At 38.3% G+C, this 26,735-nt stretch overlaps 2 protein-coding genes across 10 annotated transcripts in view; one reads left to right on the top strand and one right to left on the bottom strand.

Moving 5' to 3' along the window:
- LOC121267581 overlaps positions 1-25,518 on the bottom strand; it is a 53,276-nt gene extending 27,758 nt beyond the window's left edge. For 3 of the 9 annotated variants that reach the window (XM_041171503.1, XM_041171508.1, XM_041171510.1), the window contains exons 1-5: positions 25,186-25,340; positions 23,743-24,150; positions 22,863-22,980; positions 13,934-14,009; positions 12,739-12,884 (exon numbers count right to left, since the gene is read on the bottom strand). In XM_041171503.1, the coding sequence (XP_041027437.1) occupies positions 12,739-12,884; positions 13,934-14,009; positions 22,863-22,975 (335 nt within the window). In that variant the 5' untranslated portion in view covers positions 22,976-22,980; positions 23,743-24,150; positions 25,186-25,340. Of the gene's footprint in view, positions 1-12,738; positions 12,885-13,933; positions 14,010-22,862; positions 22,981-23,408; positions 23,622-23,742; positions 24,623-25,185; positions 25,341-25,388 lie in introns of those variants that run through there. The other 6 variants (XM_041171505.1, XM_041171504.1, XM_041171506.1 and 3 more) reach the window with 6 other exon arrangements.
- On the top strand, positions 2,884-4,600 carry LOC121267582. Its single transcript, XM_041171514.1, has 2 exons — positions 2,884-4,201; positions 4,480-4,600. Exon 1 carries the CDS (start codon positions 3,307-3,309, stop codon positions 4,099-4,101), a length of 795 nt encoding a protein of 264 aa, XP_041027448.1. The 5' UTR covers positions 2,884-3,306; the 3' UTR covers positions 4,102-4,201; positions 4,480-4,600.
- Positions 25,519-26,735: the final 1,217 nt, after the last annotated feature.

Genomic DNA, 26,735 nt, shown 5'->3' with positions numbered 1-26,735 from the left:
TTGGAATGACCTTCCGATAAAGATGAGATCCATAATGTGATTAGGGGGATGGCAAAAGACAACTCACGAGACTGACGACTTCTCCATGTCATTCTTTCTGGGTTGTTGGGATATCTTGAAAGAGGATGTTTTGGGTGTCAACGGAATTAGCTAGCCATTTAAAGTCAACGGATTCTATGCCTTGTACAGCTTTGACAGCTATCTTCTATGTTCGTAAATCTTTTATTCTTTCCTTAATTAAGATATACTAGTTGTAGCCTATCTTTAGACACCTGTATATGGTAGTTTAGCTGTTTTTTTCTATATATAATGGGAATTCTCCACCGAGAGAAACATACTTTTGCTGAAAGCTCTCTAAGTTTAACATGGCATCAGAGCCACAATTCTGAATTCTCATGTGTCTCTTGTCCAACTCAGCCCTAGTTTAGTCTTTGTTCTTCTCACGTGTCTCTTGTTCTCAAGTCCAACTCAGACCTGGTTCAGTCCCTTGTTCTCGATTATTCTTGATCAAGTTCTCTCGGCCTCATGTCTTCAGATAAGTCTGATGCCTTCTTGGTTTGTTTTAATGGCGAAAACTACTCAGCTTGGGCATTCCACTTCACGATATTTGTCAAAGGCAATGATCTATGGGGCCATGTTGATGGCAGCAACCCTGCTCCTGACAAAAACAAAGACAAGGATTAGCACGCCAAGTGGGAGGTCAAGGATGCTCAAATCATGGCGTGGATTCTAGGATCTGTCGAATCCAACATCATCTTGAGCCTTCGACCCTTCAAGACTGCAGCCAAGATGTGGACTTACCTGAAGAAGCTCTAAAGTCAGCACAACACTGTTCGTCGATTCCAGCTTGAACATGACTTGGCCAATCTCCAACAGGACAATCTCTCTATCTCTGATTTTTACTCTTATCTTCATGAATCTTTGGGTTGAATATACTTATATAGTCTATGCTACCTTACCTCCTGAAGGTCTTAGTTCTGTTCAATTTGTCCCTGAAACTACTAAGAGGGATCAATTTCTTATGAAATTGAGATATGAATTTGAAGGCACCAGGTCTAATCTTATGAACCAAGAACCTATACCCTTCTTGGATGCATTCCTCAATGATTTGTTTTGTGAGGAGCAACGCCTTCTCACTCAAACCACCATGGAACAACGTAGATCCACCTTTGTTCCTATGGCTTATGCAGCACAAGGCAAGCCAAGAGGCAAAAATATGAGTACTGTTCAGTACTTTTGTTGCAAAGGATTTGGTCATTTCGCATCAAATTGTTCCAAAAAATTCTGCAACTACTGCAAAAAGGATGGCCATATTATCAAGGAATGCCCTACCCAACCCCCCAAGAGATCTGAAACAGCATATACTACTTCAGTTGGCTCTTCTAGCACTGGTAGTTCTATGGATACAGCACCTCTGACACAAAGTGCTCCTGCTCCTGTTCAACGCTATCCGTTGAAATGAGTCAACAAATGATCATTTCTGCATTCTCCACTTTAGGACTCTCAGGTAAACCCTTCTCTACCTCACCTCCTTGGTACTTTGATTCCGGGGCTACCCATCATATGACAAACAATGCTCATTTCCTTACCAATATAAACAAATATTCTGGAAATCTCAAGATTCATATTTCCAATGGCAACCATTTACCTATCACAGTCACCGGTGATGTTTCTTCTTCTCCAACCGATGTCTTTGACTCTCCTGGTCTTACCACTAATCTCGTTTCTGTCGGTCAGTTGGTTGACAATGATTGTAAAGTGGAATTCTCTAAATCTGGTTGTGTTGCACAGGATCAACAATCAGGGAAGATGATCGCAAGGGGGCCCTAAAGTAGGACGCCTTTTCCCTATCCAATTTCCTTTGTATCCATGTTTCTCTTTGCCCTTTGTCACTTGTAATTCTACTCATGTTAATTACCGAGCATGGCATAAACGTCTCGGACATCCAAACTCTAATGTACTTCATGATTTGCTAAATTCTGGTTTACCTGGAAATAAAGAGTCACCATATCTTAGTGCTGTTTAATTTGATTGCAATTCTTGTCGACTTGGCAAAAGTAAAACTCTGCCATTTCCGACTCACACACCAAAAGTAGTCCACCCTTTTGATATGATACATAGTGATGTGTGTGGGGTATGACACCGGTTACTTCTCATGCTAATTACAAGTACTTTGTCACTTTTATTGACGACTATAGTCGGTTCACATGGATTTATTTCCTGCATTCTAAAGATGAAGTCTTTTCTGTTTTCAAGCTCTTTCATGCTCATATTTAGACTCAATTTTCTGCCAATATCAAAATCCTTCACTTTGACAATGGGGGGTGAGTACATGTCTCGTGTTTCAGGAATTTCTGCAAACTAATGGCAAAATCTCTCAACAGTCTTGTCCTTCAACCCCCCAACAAAATGGGGTGGCTGAAAGAAAGAACCGTCACCTTCTCGATGTTGTCCGCACCCTTCTTTTAGAGTCATCTGTGTCAATGGACAGCTTTGCTGTCCATATTTGTTTCCATACTTGTTTCCATATTTGTTTCCTTGATTTACTCTTCAAAATAATTAGCTTAATATTTGACAGATTGTATAGGGATAGAATTAGCATATCCATCATTCTTTCCATGTATAGAATCCTTCGTACAGTTTATATATTAGAGAGAAACCACAAGGCCGACCATTGGGGGCTATTTTCACACAATATTTCGACTTATCTTGACATGGTATCAAGAGCCGTCTCCTAGTTTCTTGCCGCCTTCAATTTTTTTTTAGACTTTCGGCGATCTCGTTTCGGGTCTGGTGGTTTTGGCACTTTCTGTCTTTGGGTGGCTATCGACGCAGCCTCCTCTACGTCTTTCGGAAATTCTGTGGTTGGGTGCCTGTCGGAGCAGCCCTCTAGTGGTGCTTTCGGCGTTTGTGTCTTCGTAGTTGACATCGCAGCTCTCTGGTGACTTTCGGCTCTGGTTTTCTCGTAGTTGTGACTTTCGGCACGTCTGGTTTTCCCGTGGGCTTCTCGACTTGGTCTGGGTGCAGCAACCCGCACGTGGGATTTTTTTTTCTCTCAGCTTGGTCAGTATTTTTTTGTGGCTTTCGGCTTCTTTGTTGATTTTTTGGTGACTTCCGAAACTTCCAGTTTATTTTTTGGTCTCGGTTGATTTCCATTGCTGTTTCTGTTTTTTGCTTTGTCTTGGATTCATTTATTTGTGATGGACTCTGCACCTGTATGTGTCAAGTTTACGGGCACAAACTACTCTACTTGGGCATTTCAGTTTGAACTTTTCCTCAAGGGAAAAGATCTTTGGGATCATATTGATGGCACGGATGTCGCCCAAACATCCAATCCTGACAAATCCAAAGATCTCACGGCTTCTCCTTCATGGGCTGTACTTGATGCTCGGATTATGTCTTGGCTTCTTGGTTCGGTGGAACCACATATTGTTACCAACTTACGGGCTCATCGCTCTGCTCAATCCATGTGGAATTACTTGGAAGGTTTATCATCAAGCTAATGATGCTCGTCGCTTTCAGTTAGAACATGCGATTGCCATGTTTCAACATGGTAGTCTTTCCATCCAAGACTACTACTCGGCATTTCTAACTCTTTGGCATGAATATACTGACTTGGTTATAGCAGATGTTCCTGTTGCCGCTCTTTCGACTATTCAAACTCTTCATGAGACTAGCCGGTGTGATCAGTTTCTTATGAAACTACAGCCAGAATATGAATCTGTTTGCTCCTCTCTACTGAACAGATCGCCTGTTCCTTCTCTTGATATTTGTTTTGGTGAGATACTTCGCGAAGAACAACGTCTTAGTACTCAAGCTATTCTGGAGCAATCTCATGGCAGTTCTAGGACGGCAACTGTGGATTATGCTGCCCAAGGACGAGGATCACCTATGACTTCCAAAAATTTGCAGTGTTTCTGTTGCAAGGAATATGGGCATATTGCTGCCAATTGTCCTAAGAAATATTGTTCTTATTGCAAGAAAAATGGTCATATTATCAAAGAATGTCGCATCCACCCACAGAATCGTCAGGCTCAAGCATTCCAGACTTCTGTTACTGTTCCTCCCGTAGCGACTTCTATAGCACATGGCTCTTCCTAAGGTGCTTCATCTAATCTTGCACCTCCTGCAGCAAATTACTGCACACCAGAAATGGTGCAACAAATGCTAATTTCGGCATTATCTGCAATAGGATTTCAAAGTAAAAATTCTACTAGACTCTGGTACGTAGACTCGGGTGCTTCTAATCACATGACGAATACTCCCACAAATCTATGTCATGTTCGACCCTATGCTGGTCAATCTGCCATTCAGACTGCCAATGGCAGTTCTATGCCAATAGTTGCTGTCGGAGATGCCTCTTCTACATTTACTGATGTGTTTCTTGCTCCTCAGCTTTCCACGAATCTTATTTCTGTTGGTCAATTAGTTGATAAAAATTGTGCTGTTAATTTTTCTGGTGATGGTTGTGTTGTGCAGGACCAGGTCACGGGGGAGCCGATCGCGAAGGGACCTAAAGTGGGGCGCTTGTTTCCACTATTTTTACCTATTCCAACACTTTCTCCAGTTTCTTCTATTAAGTCTTTTGCTTGTAATAATGTTCCTGATCTGAGTATGGTGTGGCGTCGTCGTTTAGGCCATCCCAATACTCAGATCTTATCTCATGTACTGCACTCTGGCTTTATTGATAATAAAGAACGTTCTTCTTTATCTCGAGTGTGATTCTTGTAAACTTGGTAAAAGCAAAACTCTTCCATTTCCTTTGCATGCTAGTAGAGCTTCTCACTGCTTTGATCTTATTCATAGTGATGTTTGGAGACCTTCCCCGGTTAGTTCACATGAAAAATTTAAAAACTATGTGACTTTCATTGATGATCATAGCAGATTCACTTGGGTTTATTTTCTTCGCTCTAAATCTGAGGTTTTTCCTACTTTCACTGAGTTTTTAGCGTATGTCGACAATCAATTTTCTGCGACTATTAAGACATTACGCACAGATTCTGGTGGTGAATATTTGTCTACTGAGTTTCAGACATTCTTGGTTTCTAAAGGTATTATCCATCAACGTTCATGTCCCGCTACTCCCCAACAAAATGGAGTAACCGAACGCAAAAATCGTCATCTTCTTGATGTGGTACGTACTCTCTTGTTAGAATCATCTGTTCCATCCACGTTCTGAGTCGAGGCTCTGAAAACTGCTACTCACTTGATTAATCGTTTACCTTCCTAAGTCTTACACATGGAGTCTCCCCATTTCCGCTTGTTTGCTAAGCAACCTAGTTGCGATTATCTTCGTATCTTTGGTTGTGTATGTTTTGTTCATTTACCTCCTCATGAGTGACATAAATTATCTGCTCAATCTGTTAGATGTGCATTCTTGGGATATAATGTGTCAAAAGGGATTTGTTTGCTATGATCCTACATTACATCGCACAGGCATTTCTAGGAATGTTATTTTCTTTGAAAATCAACATTTCTTTCCTGTGTCTTATGTGCCCTTTTCTTCTACTGTGGTCCTTCCCTCCTTTGAGTAGCAGTTCTCAGATCTTCATCAAGTCAGTTCTTGCTTTAAACCAAGTATGGTGTATACGAGATGCTCCCGCCCACAGTCTCTTCAGGTGGCTCACCCGTTATCTAATCCTAACATGCACTGGAATCAGTCAGTTGCAGCGCCTCCAGAGCCTTTGGTACGTCGCTCTCCTCGAGTGTCTGTACCCCCGGATAGGTATGGGTTCTCTTCGGGCAATTCTATTTCAGCTCTTACTGCTGCATTGTCCAATTTTGATATTCCCACATGCTACTCACATGCTGTCAAGCATGACTGTTGGCGACAAGCTATGCAAGAAGAGATTGCCGCTCTAGAGGCCAATCACACCTGGGACATTGAGCCTTGTCCTTCCACTATAGTTCCGTTGGGTTGCAAATGGGTTTACTCAATCAAGGTTCGCTCTGATGGCAGTTTGGATCGTTATAAAGCTCAACTTGTTACCCTTGGGAATAATCAGGAATATGATATCAATTATGAGAAGACCTTTGCTCCTATAGCTAAGATGACCATTGTTCGTACGATCCTAGCTCTTGCTGCTTCCAATGATTGGCCACTACATCAGATAGATGTCAAGAATGCTTTTCTTCACGGGGACCTTAAAGAGTGTATTTATATGAAGCCACCCCCGGGATTGTTTCCCTCTCTGACCTCCAATGTGTGTAAATTTCGTCACTCTCTTTATGGTCTCAAACAAGCTCCGAGGGCCTGGTTTGATAAATTTCGAACCACTTTATTACAATTTTCCTTCAAGTAGAGCAAGTATGACACTTCATTATTTCTTTGGAAATCAGACATGGGTATTGTTGTCCTTTTGGTTTATGTTGATGATATTGTGATCACTGGTTCCGATTCTGCTTTACTTGTCCAGCTCAAGACTCATCTCTCAGAATCCTTTCATATGAAAGATCTTGGGTCTCTCACGTATTTTCTTGGTCTTGAGGTGCATCGTAGTCCCTCTGGTATTTCATTCAATCAACATAAGTATGCTAGTGATTTGGTGGCTATAGCTGGACTACAGGAAGCTACCTCTGTCGATACTCCCATGGAATTACATGTCAAGCTTCGCAAAGAGGAGGGTGACTTACTTGCTAATCCCAGTTTATATCGGAAGTTGGTGGGTAGCCTTGTCTATCTCACTATCACTAGACCAGATATTTCTTTTGCTGTACAGCAAGTCAGCCAGTTTCTTCAGACTCCTCGTCATCTTCATTTGGCTACTGTCCGTAGGATCATATGCTATGTTCAGGGCACTTCTGCCCGTGGCTTATTCTTTCCTGCAGGCAATTCTCCTCGTCTAACTGCTTATAGCAATGCTGATTGGGCTGGTTGTGCTGATACACGTCGCTCCATCACTGGTTGGTGTGTGTTCTTAGGTGATGCGTTGATCTCCTGGAAGAGTGAGAAGCAAGACAGAGTTTCTAAATCATCTACCGAATCTGAATACCGAGCGATGTCTCTTGCTTGTTTCGAAATTATTTGGCTTCGAGGTTTGCTTGCTGAGTTAGACTTCTCTAAGACCAATCCTACACCTTTACATGCCAATAATACAAGTGTTATTCAGATCACGGCCAATCCTGTCTATCATGAGCACACAAAGCATATTGAAGTAGATTGTCACTCTATCTGTGAAGCCTTTGAAGCTCGTGTTATCACTCTTATGCACATTTCCACTGAACTACAAATTGCTGATATCTTTACCAAGGCTCTCACTCGTCATCGACATTGCTTCCTAAGTAGCAAATTGATGCTGGTTGATCAACCTGCATCAATTTGAGGGGGGCTGTCAATGGACAACTTTGCTGTCCATATTTGTTTCCATACTTGTTTCCATATTTGTTTCCTCGATTTACTCTTCAGAATAATTAGCTTAATATTTGACAGATTGTATAGGGATAGAATTAGCATATCCATCATTCTTTCCATGTATAGAATCCTTTGTACAGTTTATATATTAGAGAGAAACCACAAGGCCGACCATTGGAGGCTATTTTCACACAATATTTCGACTTCAGCACCTCCCAAGCCCCCTCAACTTCATTCCCCGACTGTTGATCCTGTCCCAACAACTGCACCTGCTCCTCTCAAACATAGTAGTCAGGCTCGTAGACCCCCATATAGGTTTGGTTTCACCCCTCCTTTATCCTTGACAGCCACCTTGTACTCATATTCCCTCGTCTTATAAATAGGCAATGGAGCATGAGTGTTGGCAGAAAGCTATTGAAACAGAACTTCTCGCACTTGAAGAAAACCAGACCTGGGATGTTGTTCCATGTCCCCTCCCCCATCTGTGAAACCCCTAGGCAGTAAGTTGGTGTTTTCTATCAAGCTTCGTTCCGATGGATCCATAGACCATCACAAGGCTCGGTTGGTGGTTCTTGGCAACAAGCAAGAGTATGCCCTAGACTACGATGAAACATTTGCACCGATAGCCGAGATGCCCACCGTGCAAACCATACTAGCTCTTGATGCATCTCAATCATGGCCTTTACATCAAATGGATGTTAAGAATGTAGTCCTACACAGTGATCTCAAGGAGGAAGTTTACATGAAACTTCCCTCTAGTATGCTATTTCCTCACCTAATGATGTTTACAAACTACAACGCTCTTTGTATGGTTTGAAGCAGGCACTGAGAGTATGGTTTGAAAAGTTTCGATCCATTCTCCTTCGCTTTTCCTTCACTCAAAGTCAGTATGACTCCTCCCTTTTTCTACATAGGACATCTAAGGGCATAGTTGTTCTCCTTGTTTATATGGACAATATTGTTGTCACTGGTTCCGATATGGAGGCCATCTCTAAGATTCAAAAATTGTTGCATTCTACTTTCCACATGAAAGACCTTGGCCAGCTCACCTACTTCTTGAGGTTACAGGTGCATCATCGGCCTCAAGATATCTTCCTGAATCAACATAAGTATATTCAGGATCAAGATCAATTAGCCGAACTCACAAGCACTACTTCTATTGACACCCCCATGGAACTTAATGTGAAGTATCGACGTGACGAAGGGGAGCTTCTTGAGGATCCTACTTTCTATCGGAAGCTCGTTGGTAGTCTTATCTATCTAACCATCACCCGACCGGACATCTCTTATGTCGTCCACACCGTCAGCAAGTTCATGCAAACCCCTCGGCATCTCCACCTATCTGCAGTCCGATGTATCATTCGATACACCTTGGCACACTTAGTCGTGGCTTTATTTTCCCTACTAGTTCTTCACTCCAACTACAAGCCCTACAGTGACGCTGATTGGGTCGGCTGCCCAAACACCAAGAAATCTACTACCGAATGGTGTATGTTTCTTAGTGATGCTCTTATCTCTTGGAAATGCAAAAAGCAGGACTAGGGGTGCAAATCGGTCGGTCCGGTCAGGTCCGACGATGGACCATTTTTCTGGACCGGACTGGTAGCTATCGGTCCAGTCTGGTCTGGTCGATCCATTTGGCCAGGCCTATTTTTTTTTTCTTTTTTTAAATCAATTAATAAAAAAAATTTATTTAAAATACTAAATTAAACTAAGTGACTTATTAATGTGGATTATGTAACAAACTCAATAAAAAAATATTTTATATGGTCAATGATAATAAATTAGATGAAAATTACATTATTAATTTATATAATTACTATATAATTAACTAATTGATATTATATATTAGTTAATTCATATATTAGTTAATTCATAGAATATTAACAAGTGTTAATAACATATTTAAAATTTTATATTGTTAATAGTGATAGATTAGATGAAGATATATATATAATATTGTTAATTTATAGAATATTAACAAGTATTAATAACATATTCAAAATTTTATATTGTTAATTGTACAATTATTATATAAATAATATATATAAAATATTTTTTTATTTTTATTTTTCATTCGGTCCGGTCCGGTCCGGAAAAATCCTGGACCGTGGACCGGACCGAAACAAGTAGGACTATGTCTCCAAGTCATCAACTAAGGTAGAGTACCGCACCATGTCCACTGCATGCTCCAAGATCATTTGGCTACGTGGTCTCCTCACAGAGCTTGGTTTGTCCCAAGTTCAACCTACTCCACTGCATGCTGACAATACTAGTGTCATCCAGATATCACCCTCCCACATATCTCCACTACTCTACAGATCGCAGATATCTTCACCAAATCCATGACACGTCAACGCCATAATTTCCTTGTTAGCAAATTGATGTTTGGAGATTTACCAGCATCAATTTGAGGGGGATGTCAACGGAATTAGCTGGCCATTTAAAGTCAGCGATTCTATGCCTTGTACAGCTTTGACAGCTATCTTCTATGTTTGTAAATCTTTTATTCTTTCCTTAATTAGGATATACTAGCTGTAGGCTATCTTTAGACAGATCTGTATATGGTAGTTTAGCTGTTTTTAAGGGCTGAAGATCAGCTTGTATTCTATATATAATGGAAATTCTCCACAACGTACTTTTGCTCAAAGCTCTCTAAGTTTAACATTGGGGCTATTCCATGAGTTTCATTCCTTTATGGAGTTTGAAAAATGCCTCAATACGATCTTCATTGCTCTTATCCAAAAAAAACCAAGGGCTTCAAAGTAAAGTATTTTTGACCCATAAGTCTTATGAGTGGGTTTATAAGATACTTTCAAAAGTCCTTGCCAACCATATGAATACGGTTATGGAGCAGATTATTTCTAAGCCCTAAAATGCATTCGCTAAGGAGAGAAAAATTCTTGACTTGGCGTTCATCGCCAAGGAATGCCTGAAGAGTAGAATTAAAGAGAAAGTTCTCGGTATTCTTTGTAAGTTTGGCATGGAAAAGGCATATGATCATTTGAATTAGGATTTCCTCTTGTATTATGTGAATTGGGATCAAGCATTGTGTATCCATGACTCGTATCTTGGTGATGGTAAATGGCACCGCTGCGGGCTTTTTCAACAACTCTTGTGGCTTGAGGCAAGGAGACCCTTTGCCCCCTTTCGTCTTTGTTATTGTTATGGAGAGGCTTCGCAGGATGGTGGAAGTTTTCTCTTCGGTTCTTGGTGGGACATGCTAATAATGGTTTTATCATTGTCTCTCATCTTTTTCCAGATGATACTTTACTTTTTTGCGAGGCGGATTGTGGTTATATCCAAGCATTGCGTGCCCTCTTGTTATGCTTTGAAGCTTCATCCAGGCTCAAGGTGAATTTTGGGAAGTCTGAGATGGTACAAGTGAGGGTTGTGAGCAATATTAGAAGTTTGGCTAGTTTTTTTTTGTGCAAGGTCACTTCTCTGCCTATGAAATATTTGGGTCTCCCTCTAGGAGCTCCTTTTAAGGCCAAAGCCATTTGGGATGGGGTCATTGAGAAGATTGAGAGATGGTTGGCAAGATGGAAAATGATATATTTTTCAAAAGGGAGTAGAATCACTTTAATCAATTGTACTCTCTCTAATCTCCCCATTTATTTTCTATCTTTATTTCCTTTGCTGATAGGGGTGGCCAAGCAAATTGAGAAGTTATTTTGAGTTTTTTTGTCGGGTGGAAATTGGGGAGGAGGCCAAGTTCCAGTTGGACGGTTGGAAAAAGTTTACTCTCCAATTTCTAATGGAGGATAAGTGGTTTGTAATTTGATGAATTTTAACAAAGTTGTTCTTGGGAAATGGTTGTAGAATTACCACCTGGAACGAGATTCTTTTTGGAGGGATGTTATTGACTTCAAATATGGAAGTGCTTAGGGGGTTGGTGCTCTAAGGAGTTTACAGAGTGGTTTTATGGAAAAACATTAGGAAGGGCTGGGAGAGTTTTGCGACTAACATATATTTTGAGGTTGGAGAAGGATCCAGGATCAGATTTTGGCATGATACTTGGTGTGGTGACCTCGCTCTCAAGACGGTGTTCCTTTCCCTTCATCGTTTAGCTTCTAATCAGGAGTCCTTGGTGTTGGACCTTTTGGTCAACACCAATGATTCTTATCAGTGGAACGTTTGCTTTACTAGAGATGCCCGTGATTGGAAAATTGGTGCTTTTTCTAAAGTTTTTCAGTGCCTTGTATGCATGCTGTGAGTATTGATGAGAAGAATAAGGTGCCTTCCAAAGTTGCTTTCTTTATTTGGACTGCCTCTCTTGGTAAAATCTTGACTACAGACAATTTGAGAAAGCATGGTGTTATTGTCATGGATTGGTGCTTCATGTGTAAGAAGAATGGTGAATCTATTATTGCATTGTGAGGTGGCTAAGGCACTTTTGGGATGATATTTTCAGTAGATCAGGTATCGCATGGGTGATGCTAGGGAGCTGGTGGATCTCCTAGCTTGCTGGAATGGTCTTCAAGGTTGCCCCTAGGTGGCTGCAGTTTGGAGAATGGTTCCTTGGTCTTATGTGGTGTATTTGGCTAGAACGGAAAGATAGATTCTTTGAAGATAGGGAGTGCAATTTGGAGGAACTTCAAAGGCTTTTTATGCACACTTCATTCATTGCTTTGGTTTTCTCCTATATTGTAGTTGATGGAACTAGTGTTCACGATTTTCTTGTTTCTTTTTTTGGTTCCTAGAATGTAGTAGGTGTTTTCTTTTGTGTACTCCCTATGTACTTGAGCAACACCTATTTCATTCTTGTTATTTTTACCTATAAAAAAAAAAAAAAATTTATAGCTTCTAGCATCATGTTGCCGGAATGTACAAGGTACATTCACCAGAAGAATGATAGTGTCCCCCAACATGTATTCATAAGCTGTTAAACACAGCAGAATTAGGAGTGTCGGAAGATGACACCCCAGCAATAGTAGGTATTATCAGGAGGCAAACAACCATTAGCAAAACCTCAACAACACAAATATTATCAGGAGGGAAACAACCATTTGCAATTGCATGATGCAATTATCAAATACAACGTAAGCTCAAAAAACCATCTAACTTCTTGAACAACAGTGTGAATCCCTAGACATTGGAAACTACAGAATAAAACTTTTAAAAAGAGGCTAAAGGCTACGACCATATCCAAGCCACCCCTTCCAGAAGACTTAGACAAGACTAGAACTGGGTATTGATCTTGTGTACAAGTAAATGCATGACATCCAAGATTTCAAAAGGTTAACCAAGAAACAGACTTGACCAGAGTAAACGCAATTGGAGACAATGAATTGATAACAGGTTTAAAAGGTAAGACCCCATATTAAAGTTTGTTTAAGATAAACAAGCAATAATGGAAAGAAATCAGTAAAAATAAGGCAACTCACAAGAGCTTTCCTCCATGCTTGCAGATGATGCATGTCCTGTATTCACCATATGTTTTATCTTTTCTACAGGATTTCATACTCTGCAAATCTGTGGGACATTCTCCATTACATTCCATGTTAAGCCTAGCCACACAGTCCCGTCCATCCTAGCATTGAACAGAAGAAAATGTGCATGGGAAAAATCTCAAGGATTCTTAACAGATCAAAGAAAACTAGCATATAGATATTTCCACTAGAAATAAAAGTCAAATTACAATAACGATGTAACACCCCATCTGCAGTTCCTTATGGCTAAGATGAAAATTTTTATTGGGCCCACAGGTCCATGAACTTCCACAAGCCCTTCTGATATTTTATTGTATAAGTTGGGCTTCTCTTGGATTTACGGATCTGGCCCATTTGGAAATCAACCCAAACTCCTCCCGCCTGTCAAACTCCCATCTCGGTAAGGCCTCTATAGTTTTCTTCCTCCATACTTCTCTCTAACAGTACCCACTGTGCTCTCCTACTCCAATTCAACCTTTATAATCCCTTTTCTTTTTAAATTTCCCTGGCCCACGGATCCAAATAAGACCAAAAGCCCCTTCCTCCTCTTTATATATTTCACACACATAGCTCTCATCTCTCACACATCCTCCCTAGTTTCTTATACTTCCCAAAAGAATTCTCTCTCTCTCTCTCTCTCTGCTCTATCTCTCACTGCCCGCCTCTGCATTGCTGAAACAGAAACCCAGCTGCAAGCCAGCTTTGTTGCAAACGACCAACTCTGCACTACTAAAGGTAGACCAACAGAAGCCCAAGCAGGCGCAGATCGTTGCCCACACTCAAAATGGCATACCACAATATCTCTCTGCCTTTGCATTGCCTCTCTTTCCCTGTGCTGTCTCTCACTCGTCACTGCATCAAAGACGATTGAAGCCCAAAACAACCACTCATGTACTAGAAGTGTTATAACCTTTGAACGCTATGACTATTTGAGTCATTCAAACATTAGATTGCACCAAACCTCTCTTGTTTCATCATTTCTTAGCAAAAATAAGTACCTTTAGGAATTATACCCTGCAACCTGCTAACACTAAAAAATGCACACAAATTACAGAACTACAATCTAGCCATTATGAAATATAGTGCTTAAATAAAAATGATTAGTTGATAAAAGCACAACGAAAGCAGAATATTAAATGAGCGAGCATACAGGAAGAAAGATGCTTTGCAACTCATGGCTCAGTTCTGAATTACCAAACCGGTTTTTACTTGAACCAAAATCTACCCTGCAAAAAATAAATGGTAAATTATGAGTTGTCAGTCTTGTCCATGATCTATTTGATATTAATGTTTTACCTTCCATTCAAAAGAGATTATTCTTCTGTCTGAAGCTTTATGTAGAGTATTGGGGGCAACTAATTGAGAAGGCTTTCAAATACTAAACATATATGGTTTTCTGCAACCATTTATATCAGTGATCCAGTTGAAGTTTACTAGGGGTTGCTGGATGACAACAACAGTCAAGTTTTTCAGAAAGGACACAGACATGCATTTCTCACTAGAACAAGGTTTGATGTGGCATTTACAGCCATGTCAAGTAGGATTGACATTTCTAGATAACTGTGGCCATGATGAATTCATATCATACGCATCCTTAGACAAGTTCTGTTCCTTTCCCTTCATCCCTTTACATGAATAGATGTTTAACTGACAGAAAAGATATGTGGCTGTATACAAGAAAGTGTTGAACCACTTTTCTAAAATAAGATTGTCTATAGACAATCAGTTAACACTCAATAGAGACCAACCTGCACGGACAGTTTTGGACAGAATGTTTCTACAAATGAAGAGTTGAAATAATTTGATCAAATGAAAACTGATTAGTACTAGTAGAACGTAGATGCAGGCAAACATCTACATGTATAAAATACATTCCACACATGCATGAATACAGCGAAATGTATTTAGACAATGTTGCAACGCCCATTTTTCTGATTTTCAAGAATTTGTCATAGCTATGTTTCTATCATCTCAAGTGACATGACTGGGAGGTTGATGCACATACTTGATTCTTTAATCTGCCCATATTCTACTAGCTTGAGATGAGGAGAGGAAGACAAGCTTATTAGGGACCCTTCTAAGAAAAGGATTTTTTTTGTTACAGAAATAATTCAGAAATTTCATTAAGAGCATATAAGGGCACAACCGAAGTACACAGAAACAAAATGAAAAAAATATAACCACCTAGCTATAGGAAGAAAATGAGCAAGATTCCGCAAATGCACCACCATTCCAGCACAACAATATGCCACTTTCTCGTCATTAAAAAAATCTTTTCTTGTGCATTCATCCAAAAGAAAAAATGCTGCCCTCAAAGGCGCTTTGTTTCTCCACATACACTTCCATGTAATAAAGAGAGAACTGGAGATGTGAGCACTTTGAAATAGGATTTCACCTCTCAAAGAGTATAATCAATAAAACTTTAATGAGAACAACTCCATCCCCCAATCATGGGCAGATATGATAAACAGTAACACCCCACTGGGGCGTATTATCTAACAATTGCAAGTTTCTGCAATGGAATCCTCCTTACGAAGATAATGACAAATCAAATCCAAGTGCATTGTCTTCAGAGGTTGGTGGTCCCCAAAACAGGCATGGTGCCAAAATCTGATTTTAGACCCAGCCCCCACCCAAAAACTAATAAAAAGATAAATTAGGGTGATACCCACCCTATGCAGGTGGATTATTACCCCCATCTGGTCCCTGCCCCAACCCCTCTGCATATTCGGCTGCCCCCGCCCTGATGGGCTAGCCCGGGCTACTTCAAGCATGTAACAAACCCATAACCTCCAATGTCCAAACCTCCACAATCAATAAGCAAAGATTCTTGTGGAGTACTACAAAGTGAGAAGTGTTTCATTTTTGTATGGTCATAGGCTTTGTAAGGAAACAATAAGAGGGAAAAAAGAAATAAGTAGAAGTAAAGAAGACGAGAAAAAGTGATGCGGTGCACTATGCAAAGTGTTTTATTTTAAGGGTTTGTTTTGTTTTAGATAATTTTTGTATTTTTATTTGTAAACAAGATGTTACTGATAATAGGGATAGGCAATAGCCCAAGTATAAGGGTTGTTTGGTTTTAGATAATATAATATATATATATACATATATATATCAAACGGGCCCGCAAGTATATACAAGGGTTGAATATTGGATAAAATATAACTAGAACACGCCAAGCCTTTAACATTTTGAAGTTATTCCGCCAGGCTTGCCTGCATTAACAAGGGGATCTCTCCACATGTCCCCTGGGGGCCGAGTAATGAATTAGTCTGTTACCCCCTACCCTAAGAGAAATCCTAGAACCTCTTCTAATTTTTTTCTCACCACGACTCCAAAAGATTCGCTAACTTCATTCCCACATAATACTCATTACAAAGCTAAATATACCGTATTTAGCTTCCACCACAAAGCTTCTCTCTCTTTATGGCATGCCACCAAACCATCTCCCTAAGAGAGCTTTGTGGAATATAAATAAATTTCTAATACCCAATCAACCAGAAGAAATTCAAGTGCAAACCTTAGACAACTTAACTAGGTGTCACTTGAACACATCACAAATTTAAAAGGAAAAAAACTGTTGAAGCTTCTCAATGTGTCATGCTAAACATTTTCTTTAAGGATGGTTTTTGTAGCGCCCCAATGAAAGGCCCAAGCCACATGGTCTATACTCCAAAATGACTAGTCAATGATACAATTAGAGCCCCATTAAAACATTATAATGAGCAAGAATTTCTCCTTCCCAAGTAATGTGAGATCTCATACACCACCTACCCTTACTTATCATATGGGGCATCACAATCTCTCCCCCTTAAATTCCCGATGTCCTCGTCGGGCCAATCCCTCATAGGTAGCACGGCTCAAGTCACATATTTCTAGTTGGTATAGGTTCTGATACCATTTGTAACACCCCAATAAAAAGCCCAAACCCCATGACTTATATTCCAAAATGATTAGTCAATGATACAATTGGAGTTTCATTGGAATATTATAAAGAGCAAAAACTTCTCATTCCCAAGTGTTGTAATTCTGTCTTTGTGAAATGAAGCCAAGAACATAATTGCTCTGCCAAGATTTGCCAAGAAACTCACTAACTCACAAATGCAGTAAAGAAAACTTATAAAGAACACAAAATGTTTACGTGGTTCGATTCTAACGATCTATATCCACGGCAGGAACAACTAGAAGCCTTTGTAGTATTATTGATGAAGTTTGAACAAAACAGTTTTATGTACAAGACTATGAACTCTCACAGATTCAATTCTCTTATTGAGAAAGTATTCCTCTCTCGAGTTCTTTTCACTCTTGCTCTCCTGTATGTTTCTCTCTAACAATTACATTCATTGAATGGATCACATGGATCCCTTTTATAGCATATAACAAGTATAAAAGAAAAACTTGCAGCCCTCCACCTCAGCACATTTACTCGAGCATTGGCTATATTTTTTCTCCACTTAACATGTGTAAGGTTCCAAATGGTTGTCACCTTTTATAACAATTCTCCACCTTGACAAGCATTTAGACCTTGCAAGGTGTTTTCTCCTTCTAGTTGTTCCTGCAGGTTCCCCCTAGTGGGTACTTAGCAATTTTCCATGTGAATCAAGCTTAGACAGTGTCTAAACTTGATTGTAGGTAGAGACTTTGTCATCATGTCAGAAGGATTGTCTTCAATGGGAATCTTTTCCACCCCAATCTCTCCAGCAGATATGATGTCCCTCACAAAATGTAATCTGATGTCTATATGTTTGGATTTCTCATGATAGACATGATTCTTGGCTAGATGTATAGTGCTCTGATTATCACAGTAAACTGTGACACTGCCATTAGTCATGCCTAATTCATGTGATATCCCTTTTAGCCATATAGCCTCTTTCATTGCCTCGGTCATAGCAATATATTCAACCTCAGTTGTTGATAAGGCTACCACTAGCTATAGGTTTGCCTTCCAACTGACAACTCCTCCAAAAACCATGAACACAAAACCAATTAATGATTTCCTTGTGTCCAAGTTTCCTGCATAATCTGAATCAACAAAACTTTGTAATTCAGAACCTACTTGCTTGTTTTATCCAAACTCCAGTCCCAAACACCTTTTACCAGATAAATATTGAAAAACACATTTAATAGCTTGCCAATGTGGCTTTCCTGGATTGCTCATAAACTTGCTAACCAAGCTAACTGCATAAGTTAGGTCAGGTCTAGTGCATACCATGGCATACATGATGCTCCCCACCATGCTAGCATAAGGAATTTTCTTCATAAATTCTTTGTCCTCATCTGTTTCTGGTATCTGAGTAACTGAAAGTTTAGTATGTTGTCCAATAGGAGTGTTGACTGGTTTTACTTGATCTATTCCAAACCTGTTGATAACTTTTGAAATGTAGGATTTTTGAGATAAGTAGAGAAGCCTTTTCTCCCTTTCCCTAACTATCTCCATTCCCAAAATCCTCTTGGCTAAGCCCAAATCCTTCATTTCGAATTCTGATTTCAGTATGCATTTGATTTTATCCATCTGGTTTTTATCCTTACAAGCAATGAGCATGTCATCTACATATAGTAATAGATATATTGGATTTCCTTCATGTTGCTTGTAATATACACAGCTGTCATTGTTGCTTCTATTAAAACCACTTTGAATCATGTAGGAATCAAACCTTTTATACCACTGTCTTGGGGACTGTTTAAGTCCATAAAGTGATTTCTTGAGTAAGCTTGCTTGATTCTTTGTGGTTTCTGTTATGAACCCTTCTGGTGGCTGCACGTATATGACTTCTTCTAATTCATCATGTAAGAAGGTTGTTTTAACATCCAACTGTTCCAAATGCATATCTTTGTAGGCTACAAAAGAGAGCAATAGTCTTATTGACCTATGCTTTACCACAGGAGAGAAGATTTCATTGTAATCCACTCACTCTCTCTGTGTGAACCCCTTAGCTATTAGCCTAGCTTTGTATCTAGGTAATTCAACCCTTGGTATGCCGCCTAGCTTTGTATCTAGGTAATTCAACCCCTGGTATGCCCTCTAGCTTTGTATCTAGGTAATTCAACCCCTGGTATGCCCTCTTTCCTTTTATAAATCCATTTTGATCCAATCAGCTTTTGATTTTCTGGCTTTTGAACCATTTCCCATGTTTTATTTTTGTTTAGAGACTTCATTTCTTCTTGCATTGCAAGAGTCCATTTAGCAGCCTCTTTACTAGCCATGGCTTCCTGAAAAGATCTTGGTTCCTACTCAATAATTTCTTCTACTAGAGTAAGGGCAAATGCTGTTAATTTAGCTTGCCCATATCTCTGGGGAGGCCTTATAATTCTTCTTTCGCTGTCTCTTGCCAGTCTATGGGTATCTCCTCCACCTTGAGTTCTGACATCTGACTCAGTGTCCTCAGTTTTTCTACCCTGAGTTTCTTGATGACAGATTGTATCTAATGATTTCTCCACCTCAAAGGGCATATTTGTTGTAGTAGGTTGACATTCCTGTTTGTTTTTCTGTCCAACCATTTGTTCTTCATTGAAGGTCACATCTCTACTTATAATACACTTCTGCCTCCGACGTTCATTAACCCACAGCTTATAGCCCTTAACCGCCTCTGGATACCCAACAAAGATGCACTTAAGTGCTCAAGGTTCCAACTTATCTATTTTGGAGTGTGCATATGCTACACATCCAAAAATCCTTAAGTGTTCATATCCAGATGGTTTCCCAGACCATATCTCTTGTGGAGTTTTGAAATTTAAGGCTGAAGATGGGCATCTATTAATTAGGTGCACTGTTGTAACAACAGCCTCAGCCCAAAAGGTCTTTGGTAAACCTGATGTTGCAAGTATGCACTTTACCCTTTCCAAAATGGTTCTATTCATTCTTTCAACTAAGTCATTTTGTTGTGGGGTTTCTCTTACTGTTTTATGCCTGGCCATGCCCTCTCTTTTACAGAAATCATTAAATTCATTGGACAGATATTCTAAGCCATTATCTGGCCTCAAACATTTAACTTTTCTGCCCACCTGATTTACTACTAGAGTTTTCCATTTTTTGAACTTAACAAATGTCTCACTTTTACATTTTAGAATGTATAGCCATACTTTTCTCGAGTAATCATCTATAATGGTCAAGAAATACCTTGCACCACCATGTGAAGTCACTTTTGCAGGTCCCCATAGATCTGAGTGCATGTAATCCAAAATCTGCTTGGTTTTATGAGTTGTTGTCTTGAAGTTGACCCTTGTTGACTTCCCAAAGATACAGTCCTCACAGAAAGGTAATTCCCCAAGCTTCTCTTCTCTCAATAGGTCTTGTTTCTTCAGTTCTTGTAGACCTTGTTGACTGACATACCTCAATCTTCTGTGCCATAATAGAATCTTGTCTTCCATTTGATTTTGAACTGAAGATACTTCACCAATCACTGTCTTGCCAACCAGTGTAAAGAGCCCATTTTTTATTATCCCCTTCATCACTGTAAGAGAACCCTTTGCAACCCTTAAGGTTCCTGATTCTGATTTAAAAGAGCAGCCATATTGATCTAGCATACCTAGAGAAATTAAATTTCTCTTTAACTCAGGTATGTATCTTACTTCCCTGAGTAACCTTTCCATACCATCATGCAACTTCAATCTCACTATCTCAATTCCCAGAATTTTATAGGATTTATTATTCCCTAGGATCACATGTCCTCCTTCAAGTTCAGAGAAAGTCTCAAACTAGGATCTAGTGGGGCACATGTGGAATGAGCACCCTAAGTCTAGAATCCATTCCTACCTTGAATCGACTTCTAACACATTCAAGACTTTAGCAATTTCATATCCATCCAGGACAACAGCTGCATTTCCCTCCTCTTTAGGTTTGTTTCCCCCATTTTGTTTCTTTTCAGGACAGTCCCTTTTAAAGTGTCCTTCCTTGTGGCAGTTGAAGAATTTCAATGGTTTTCTCCTCGACTTTGATCTTGTCTTGTTATCCTTCCCTTTGTAACTTCTTTTTCCTGGTCTTCCCCTTACAATCAACCCTTCTTCAGATTCAATTTTGTCATTAGTTTTGTTTTGCAACTCTCTTGAATGCAACACAGATTGGACTTCTTCTAATGACAAACTTTCTCTACCATGCATCATGGTTTTCTTGAGATTTGCATAGGAAGAATCTAAAGAACTTAATAATAGAATTGCTTGGTTCTCATCTTCGATATTTATGTCTACGTTTGCAAGATTCAATATGATCTTATTCAATTCATCCAAATGTTCTTCCATAGACATACCTGAAGTCATCTTGAAAGTGTAGAGCCTAGTCATTTTGTGAAGTCTGTTTGCCAAAGAATTAGTCATGTATAGATTTTCGAGTTTTAACCAAACTCCTACAGTTGTCTCCTCTTTGGCAACTTCCCTCAGAACTTTATCACCAAGTGAAAGGATAATCATGTTGTGGGCCTTCTGCAAGACTTCAGATTTTTCTTTGTTTGACAAAGAACTCAAGTTCTTTTCACTAAGAAGTGCATATTGAAGCCCCTATTGAACTAGTAATGCTCTCATCTTGATTCTCCAAAGGCCAAAGTCATTCTTCCCTGTGAACTTCTCGACATCGAACTTGGTTGTCCCCATCGAACCTGGCTCTTGATGCCACTTGTTGTAATTCTATCTTTGTGAAATGAAGCCAAGAAGAAAATTGCTCTACCAAGATTTGCCAAGAAACTCACTGACTCACAAATGCATAAAGAAAACTTATAAAGAACACAAAATGTTTACATGGTTCGATCCTAATGATCTACATCCACGGCAGGAACAGCTAGAAGCCTTTGTAGTATTATTGATGAAGTTTGAGCAATACAGTTTTATGTACAAGACTATGAACTCTCACAGATTCAATTCTCTTATTGAGAAAGTATCCCTCTCTTGAGTTCTTTTCACCCTTGCTCTCCTGTATGTTTCCCTCTAACAATTACATTCATTGAATGGATCACATGGATCCCTTTTATAGCATATTACAAGTATAAAAGAAAAACTTGCAGCCCTCCACCTCAGCACATTTACTCGAGCATTGGCTATTTCTTTTCTCCACTTGACATGTGTAAGGTTCCAAATGGTTGTCACCTTTTATAACACCAAACAATGCGGGATCTCATACACCACCTACATTTATCCTTATCATATGGGGTATCACAATCTCTCCCCTCCTGAAATTCCTGACATTCTCATTAGTCAAGTCCGTCGTAGGTGGCACGGCTCAAGTCCAACATTTATGGTTGAGATAGGCTCTAATATCATTTGTAACACTCCAATGGAAGGCGCAAACCACATGGTCTATACTCTAAGAGGACTAGTCAATTATACAATTTAAGCCCTATTAGAAAATTATAAAGAGCAAGAACTTCTTCTTTCCAAGTAATGCGGGATCTCATACACCACCTACCCTTACTTATCATATGGGGTATTACAATTTTCTCTCCGTACACTTGTTCTCTTCTCTTGTCTCTTGTTCTCAATGAGTCTCGCCAGTGACCATTCGAAGATGGTGCTTATTGAAACAAAAGTATTTGAGATTTCGGTTGAAGGAGGTTACTATATACGCATTATAGAGAGAGGTAGGAAGGTGACTAAAGAAGTGTTACTGGGCAGATCAATTGCATCATGGGTTGCACAAACCTTACAACAATGTTCCAGGTCGGATGGAGACAAGGAGTTCATCAGAACATCCAATTTAGGTATCAGCGCTTTTCTTGCACATTCCTACCAAATCATTTGCTCGGGGCCCAAAAAAATATGTATTGCATGCAATGTCAATTTTAAGTATTATGACTCATCCAGATGAAATAAATAAATAGCAAGGGATAAAAAGTGCCATATATTAGTTGTTTAAATGGGATGACTAAGAATGGCTTTCTGTTTCCCATAACAAAACTTCAATATGATTCAAAATTCTCATCTAGTTAAAATTTTGAGCCGAAATTCCTATTGAAAAACATTTGAGCCAAAAGAAGTACGGAGACTACAAAGAACTTAGATATTATTATCACAATAGTATCCCATTTAGTATGCAGCAAGTGACAAGGGTGCCAAAAGTGATGGCGAATAAGAAATGGAAACCAACAAGAGGGTACCTTTGTCTTTTTGAATGGGAAGTCTTGGCGATCCCTCCCACAACTTCCTTGAAAGCATTAGCTTCAGTAACATCACTGCCACCTTTAGAAAGTTTTTTTCTCTTTCCTAGCATGACCTCTATCAAGTAAAAAGAAAAAACAATTACATGAGGTGTTTATTAATTTACCAAAGTTTGCGGATGTGTAATGACCTGACTTACAAGCCAACTCCATGTCAAAATCTAATGGATAATCTAGATACTTGGAAATATAGCATATATAGTCATCTTCTTATGTTGATAATCAATAATATATGTGTATACATATATATATATATATATATATATCTTGTTAGTGTTAAATAGAAAAGGTGGCACAACCACTGTAAACGGGAAGTATACAAAAGGTGTCCCAATGGGGAAAGAGACAACAAATAAATAAAAATCATAACAAAAAAGAAACAGAAGAAAAAAAAAACAAAATCCAAAGACTCAAGAAATCAATGAAATTCAAGAAAAAATTATAACAAATTATCAAAGCCTTTACTCAAGAGTATAAAGTCATTACCAATCTCAAATAGTTCCCTCTAAGGACTGCTTTATTTTCTTTGATGCCCTATCGTTCCTTTCCAGCCATATAGTCCAAATTAGACATAATTCCATCAGTTTACAAACTACATTGGCTCTCCTCCCACCTTTTCCTTACCCCAGCAAGGCAACAAGCCAAGAACTGAACCAGGCATTACCCAGTTGACATTAAAGGGGCAAAACTATCAAAATCTCCACTTTACTTTTGTGATAGCCAATAGGCCTACCCTCCATCAGGCCAGCACCCACTCTACTTGGTGATCATAAAAACAAAGAATATACCAGGTAAAATACTTAAAAGCAGGTGGCAGTACCTGACACGCTAGTTTTTCTCAAGTGTGATTTGAGCTATTCCCTGTAACTGCGGGCATCCCCTACTGCTCTCTTGGGAATATTACACTTAGGCCTGACACCAAGCCTTTCACTTCTGCTGTATCCACTGCTATATAGTTTAAAGTGTTCCCCACTCCTCCAAATTCACCTTTTTCTTACCAGTACTCAATGAGCTTGAGCCTTTCTCAGATTTCTTCGACATGGAGATGGAAGAATCGCCAATCACACATCTTTGACCTCTTTCAAAAGTTTGATATCCATCACTTTTCAACTCTCTCAATTGTCTTCTTGACTAGACTATCCCTCATGTCTAATGTACTTGAAGAGCTTGGAAAAATGGATTTCTTTACTGTCTTTCACTCTTTGAACTTAATGAGCAATATCTGTATCTGTCATGGCAGAGTCAGAAGCAGTTGAATGATGATAATTAGTACACTTCATCTTTGCATTGAAGCTATCATCATTTAGCATTCCACAACCAGTTAATCAATCAATTTCAATAATTTATCATGATGAAAATAATAGTGTAATAAAGAATTTCGAAGGGAAACATCACACACCAGAACTAATAGAGGGAGGGAGGGAGGGAGGGAGAGAAAGAGAGAGAGAGGAAAGATTAACAATAATAATAATAATGATGATGATGATGATGATAATGATAACAACAACAACAACTGCCTGAGGCGTCACACAAGCAGACAAGGTCAGTGTTTAATCTTCAATTCAATCCACAGAAATAATTTCCACCAGGGACTGCATAATCTAGCCTTCTGAACTTCAACTATTAGCAGTTTGATACATGTGAACTTTCCTTGCCACCCCGAAAACAATACTTAGTTGTAAAGGGCATCTGGGCATAACCTTTTATCCAAACCAAAGAAAAAAAATCAGTCTAACAAAATATTATGCCTGTGGTCGCAAATCAACAGAAAAGAAAGAACCAAATCTCTACTCATGGAGCTTCGGGTAGAATAGGAGTAAAGCAGTAACCTTTGGCATAAACGAAAACCTTTAATCTGGATTGTGTGGTACAGTCTATTACGTGCCAAAATGCCAGAAAGATGAACTACATTACAATCTTTCTACCAACTTCACCAAACCAGACCAGACCTTTCATCATTATTGAACAAAGAGAAGAAATAAAATACTCAAAAACTTGCATGAACAACAATGTCACCAGCATTTTCAAAAGAAAGGGGAGCAAGGATACACTAAATACATACATATACCGATATCTATCTATCCATATATTGTATAACCAGAAAATCAGTACGGGACGTAAGAAATTCTAAAAGCAAAAGAACCAAATAAAAACGGAGTAAATCAAAACCCTATGACATCTGCTTAAACGATAGCAACTCAATAAGCGTATATATTTACAACATGAAAGGTGGACAACAAAGACAAAAAAAATATGGGATTACGTTTTTTCAGAAATGGGCATGATGGAACGGAATCGCTTGGTGTGATGTTTGGCTCGACGAGAAAATGGGATTCCTTGGGAGAGAAGTAATAAAGCAAGGGTCCAGGAGCTGCAGTGCTGTACCGCTGGCAGTGAAGCATGGACAAATTGCCTAGAAAAGAGAGAAAAAACAAAATGTAGTATGGAAAAATTCGAAGTGATTACCGGTCGTATCGGTAATTTGACCGTTCATGGGCCGAATTGTGCTTGCTTGACGTGTTTTCTATGCATCCCATGCGGCCGATTCAGGTGCTTTGTATGTAATTCACTGTCCGAAATTAGAGAATGAGGTGCGGTATAATGTTTGGTAGTAATGTATCAAACTAACGCTACAAACTACATTTTTATTTCATCCTTATTTATTATGTAGAACAAGATAATTTTATTATTTTTGGTTGATCTTTTATTTTTTTAAAAAAATTAAAAATTTGGTAAATAATGTAAGAAGAATAAAAGTAGAATGAGCCTGGATGGTAGAATTTTTCAAGGTTTTGAGGTAAGATATTCTTTTATGCTTTATAAGTCTTTAGAAAATGCTAAAATATTGGTTTATGGGATTTTGCAAAAAGTGATCAAACTCATTTGAATCAAGAAAGTCCTTGAGAAGTGTTTTATTTAAGTTTGAAAAAATGGTGAGCTAGATTATGGCCTCATTTGGATAGTTAAATGAGATAATTTGTGAATAATAGTGAAATAATTTGAGTTAAGATATTTTAAAAAATTTTGAAAAATAAAAGAAAAAAATTGAATAAAAATATTATTAATTTAAAATATTATTAGAATATAATTTTTTAGTGTCTAACTTATTTATGTTAGTGACAATATGTTATTGATAATATGTTAGTGTCTATCTTATTTATATATTTGATTATATATATTAGTGATAATATGCTTGGTTACATATCTGTTAGTGATAATATGATGGTTACATACATTTTTTATGTAAGTGTAACTGATCAAATGTATAGAATGTATTTCTCAAAAAGAATATATTTTATAAATTATTATGCTATAAAATGTATTTATCTTTAATATATACATATATAGTTTATATTAATAACATATGATCAAATATTCATGTTTAAGATTAAAATTTTATATTATATTAATTTTATGTTACAAAATTAAAGTTTTTAATGATAATGTTTTATCAAATGTTATATTAAGATTTATAAGATTAATTTTATGTTATTAGATTATTATTATACATAAATAATAGGATTTTAAAATTTAATGTTATATTAATTAGCAATTTAGCATATAATATAAATTATTTTACATATAATTATATATATTATATATACAAATTATACAAATTATATATAAAAATTATATATAATATTAAAAAATCATACAAAAAATATTTTATATAATATAAAACATTAAATATAGATATAATTTTTGAGAAAAAAAATTGGTCCAGTTTTGATAGATTTTGAGAAAAATGGAACAGATACCGAACCAAACAGGTTCACCGGTTTTTTTTTTCGCCCCTAGTGAAAATTGTTTTGA

Source organism: Juglans microcarpa x Juglans regia, chromosome 5S (assembly GCF_004785595.1).
Source record: "Juglans microcarpa x Juglans regia isolate MS1-56 chromosome 5S, Jm3101_v1.0, whole genome shotgun sequence".
Classification (NCBI taxonomy): Eukaryota; Viridiplantae; Streptophyta; class Magnoliopsida; order Fagales; family Juglandaceae; genus Juglans; species Juglans microcarpa x Juglans regia.
The sequence above is the reverse complement of the archived record's forward strand: the minus strand, read 5'-3'. Positions and strand labels throughout refer to the sequence as shown.

Bases quoted from the DNA above. Each gene is read 5' to 3' on its own strand.
- LOC121267582 (XM_041171514.1), top strand. From the start codon at position 3,307: ATGGCACGGATGTCGCCCAAACATCCAATCCTGACAAATCCAAAGATC.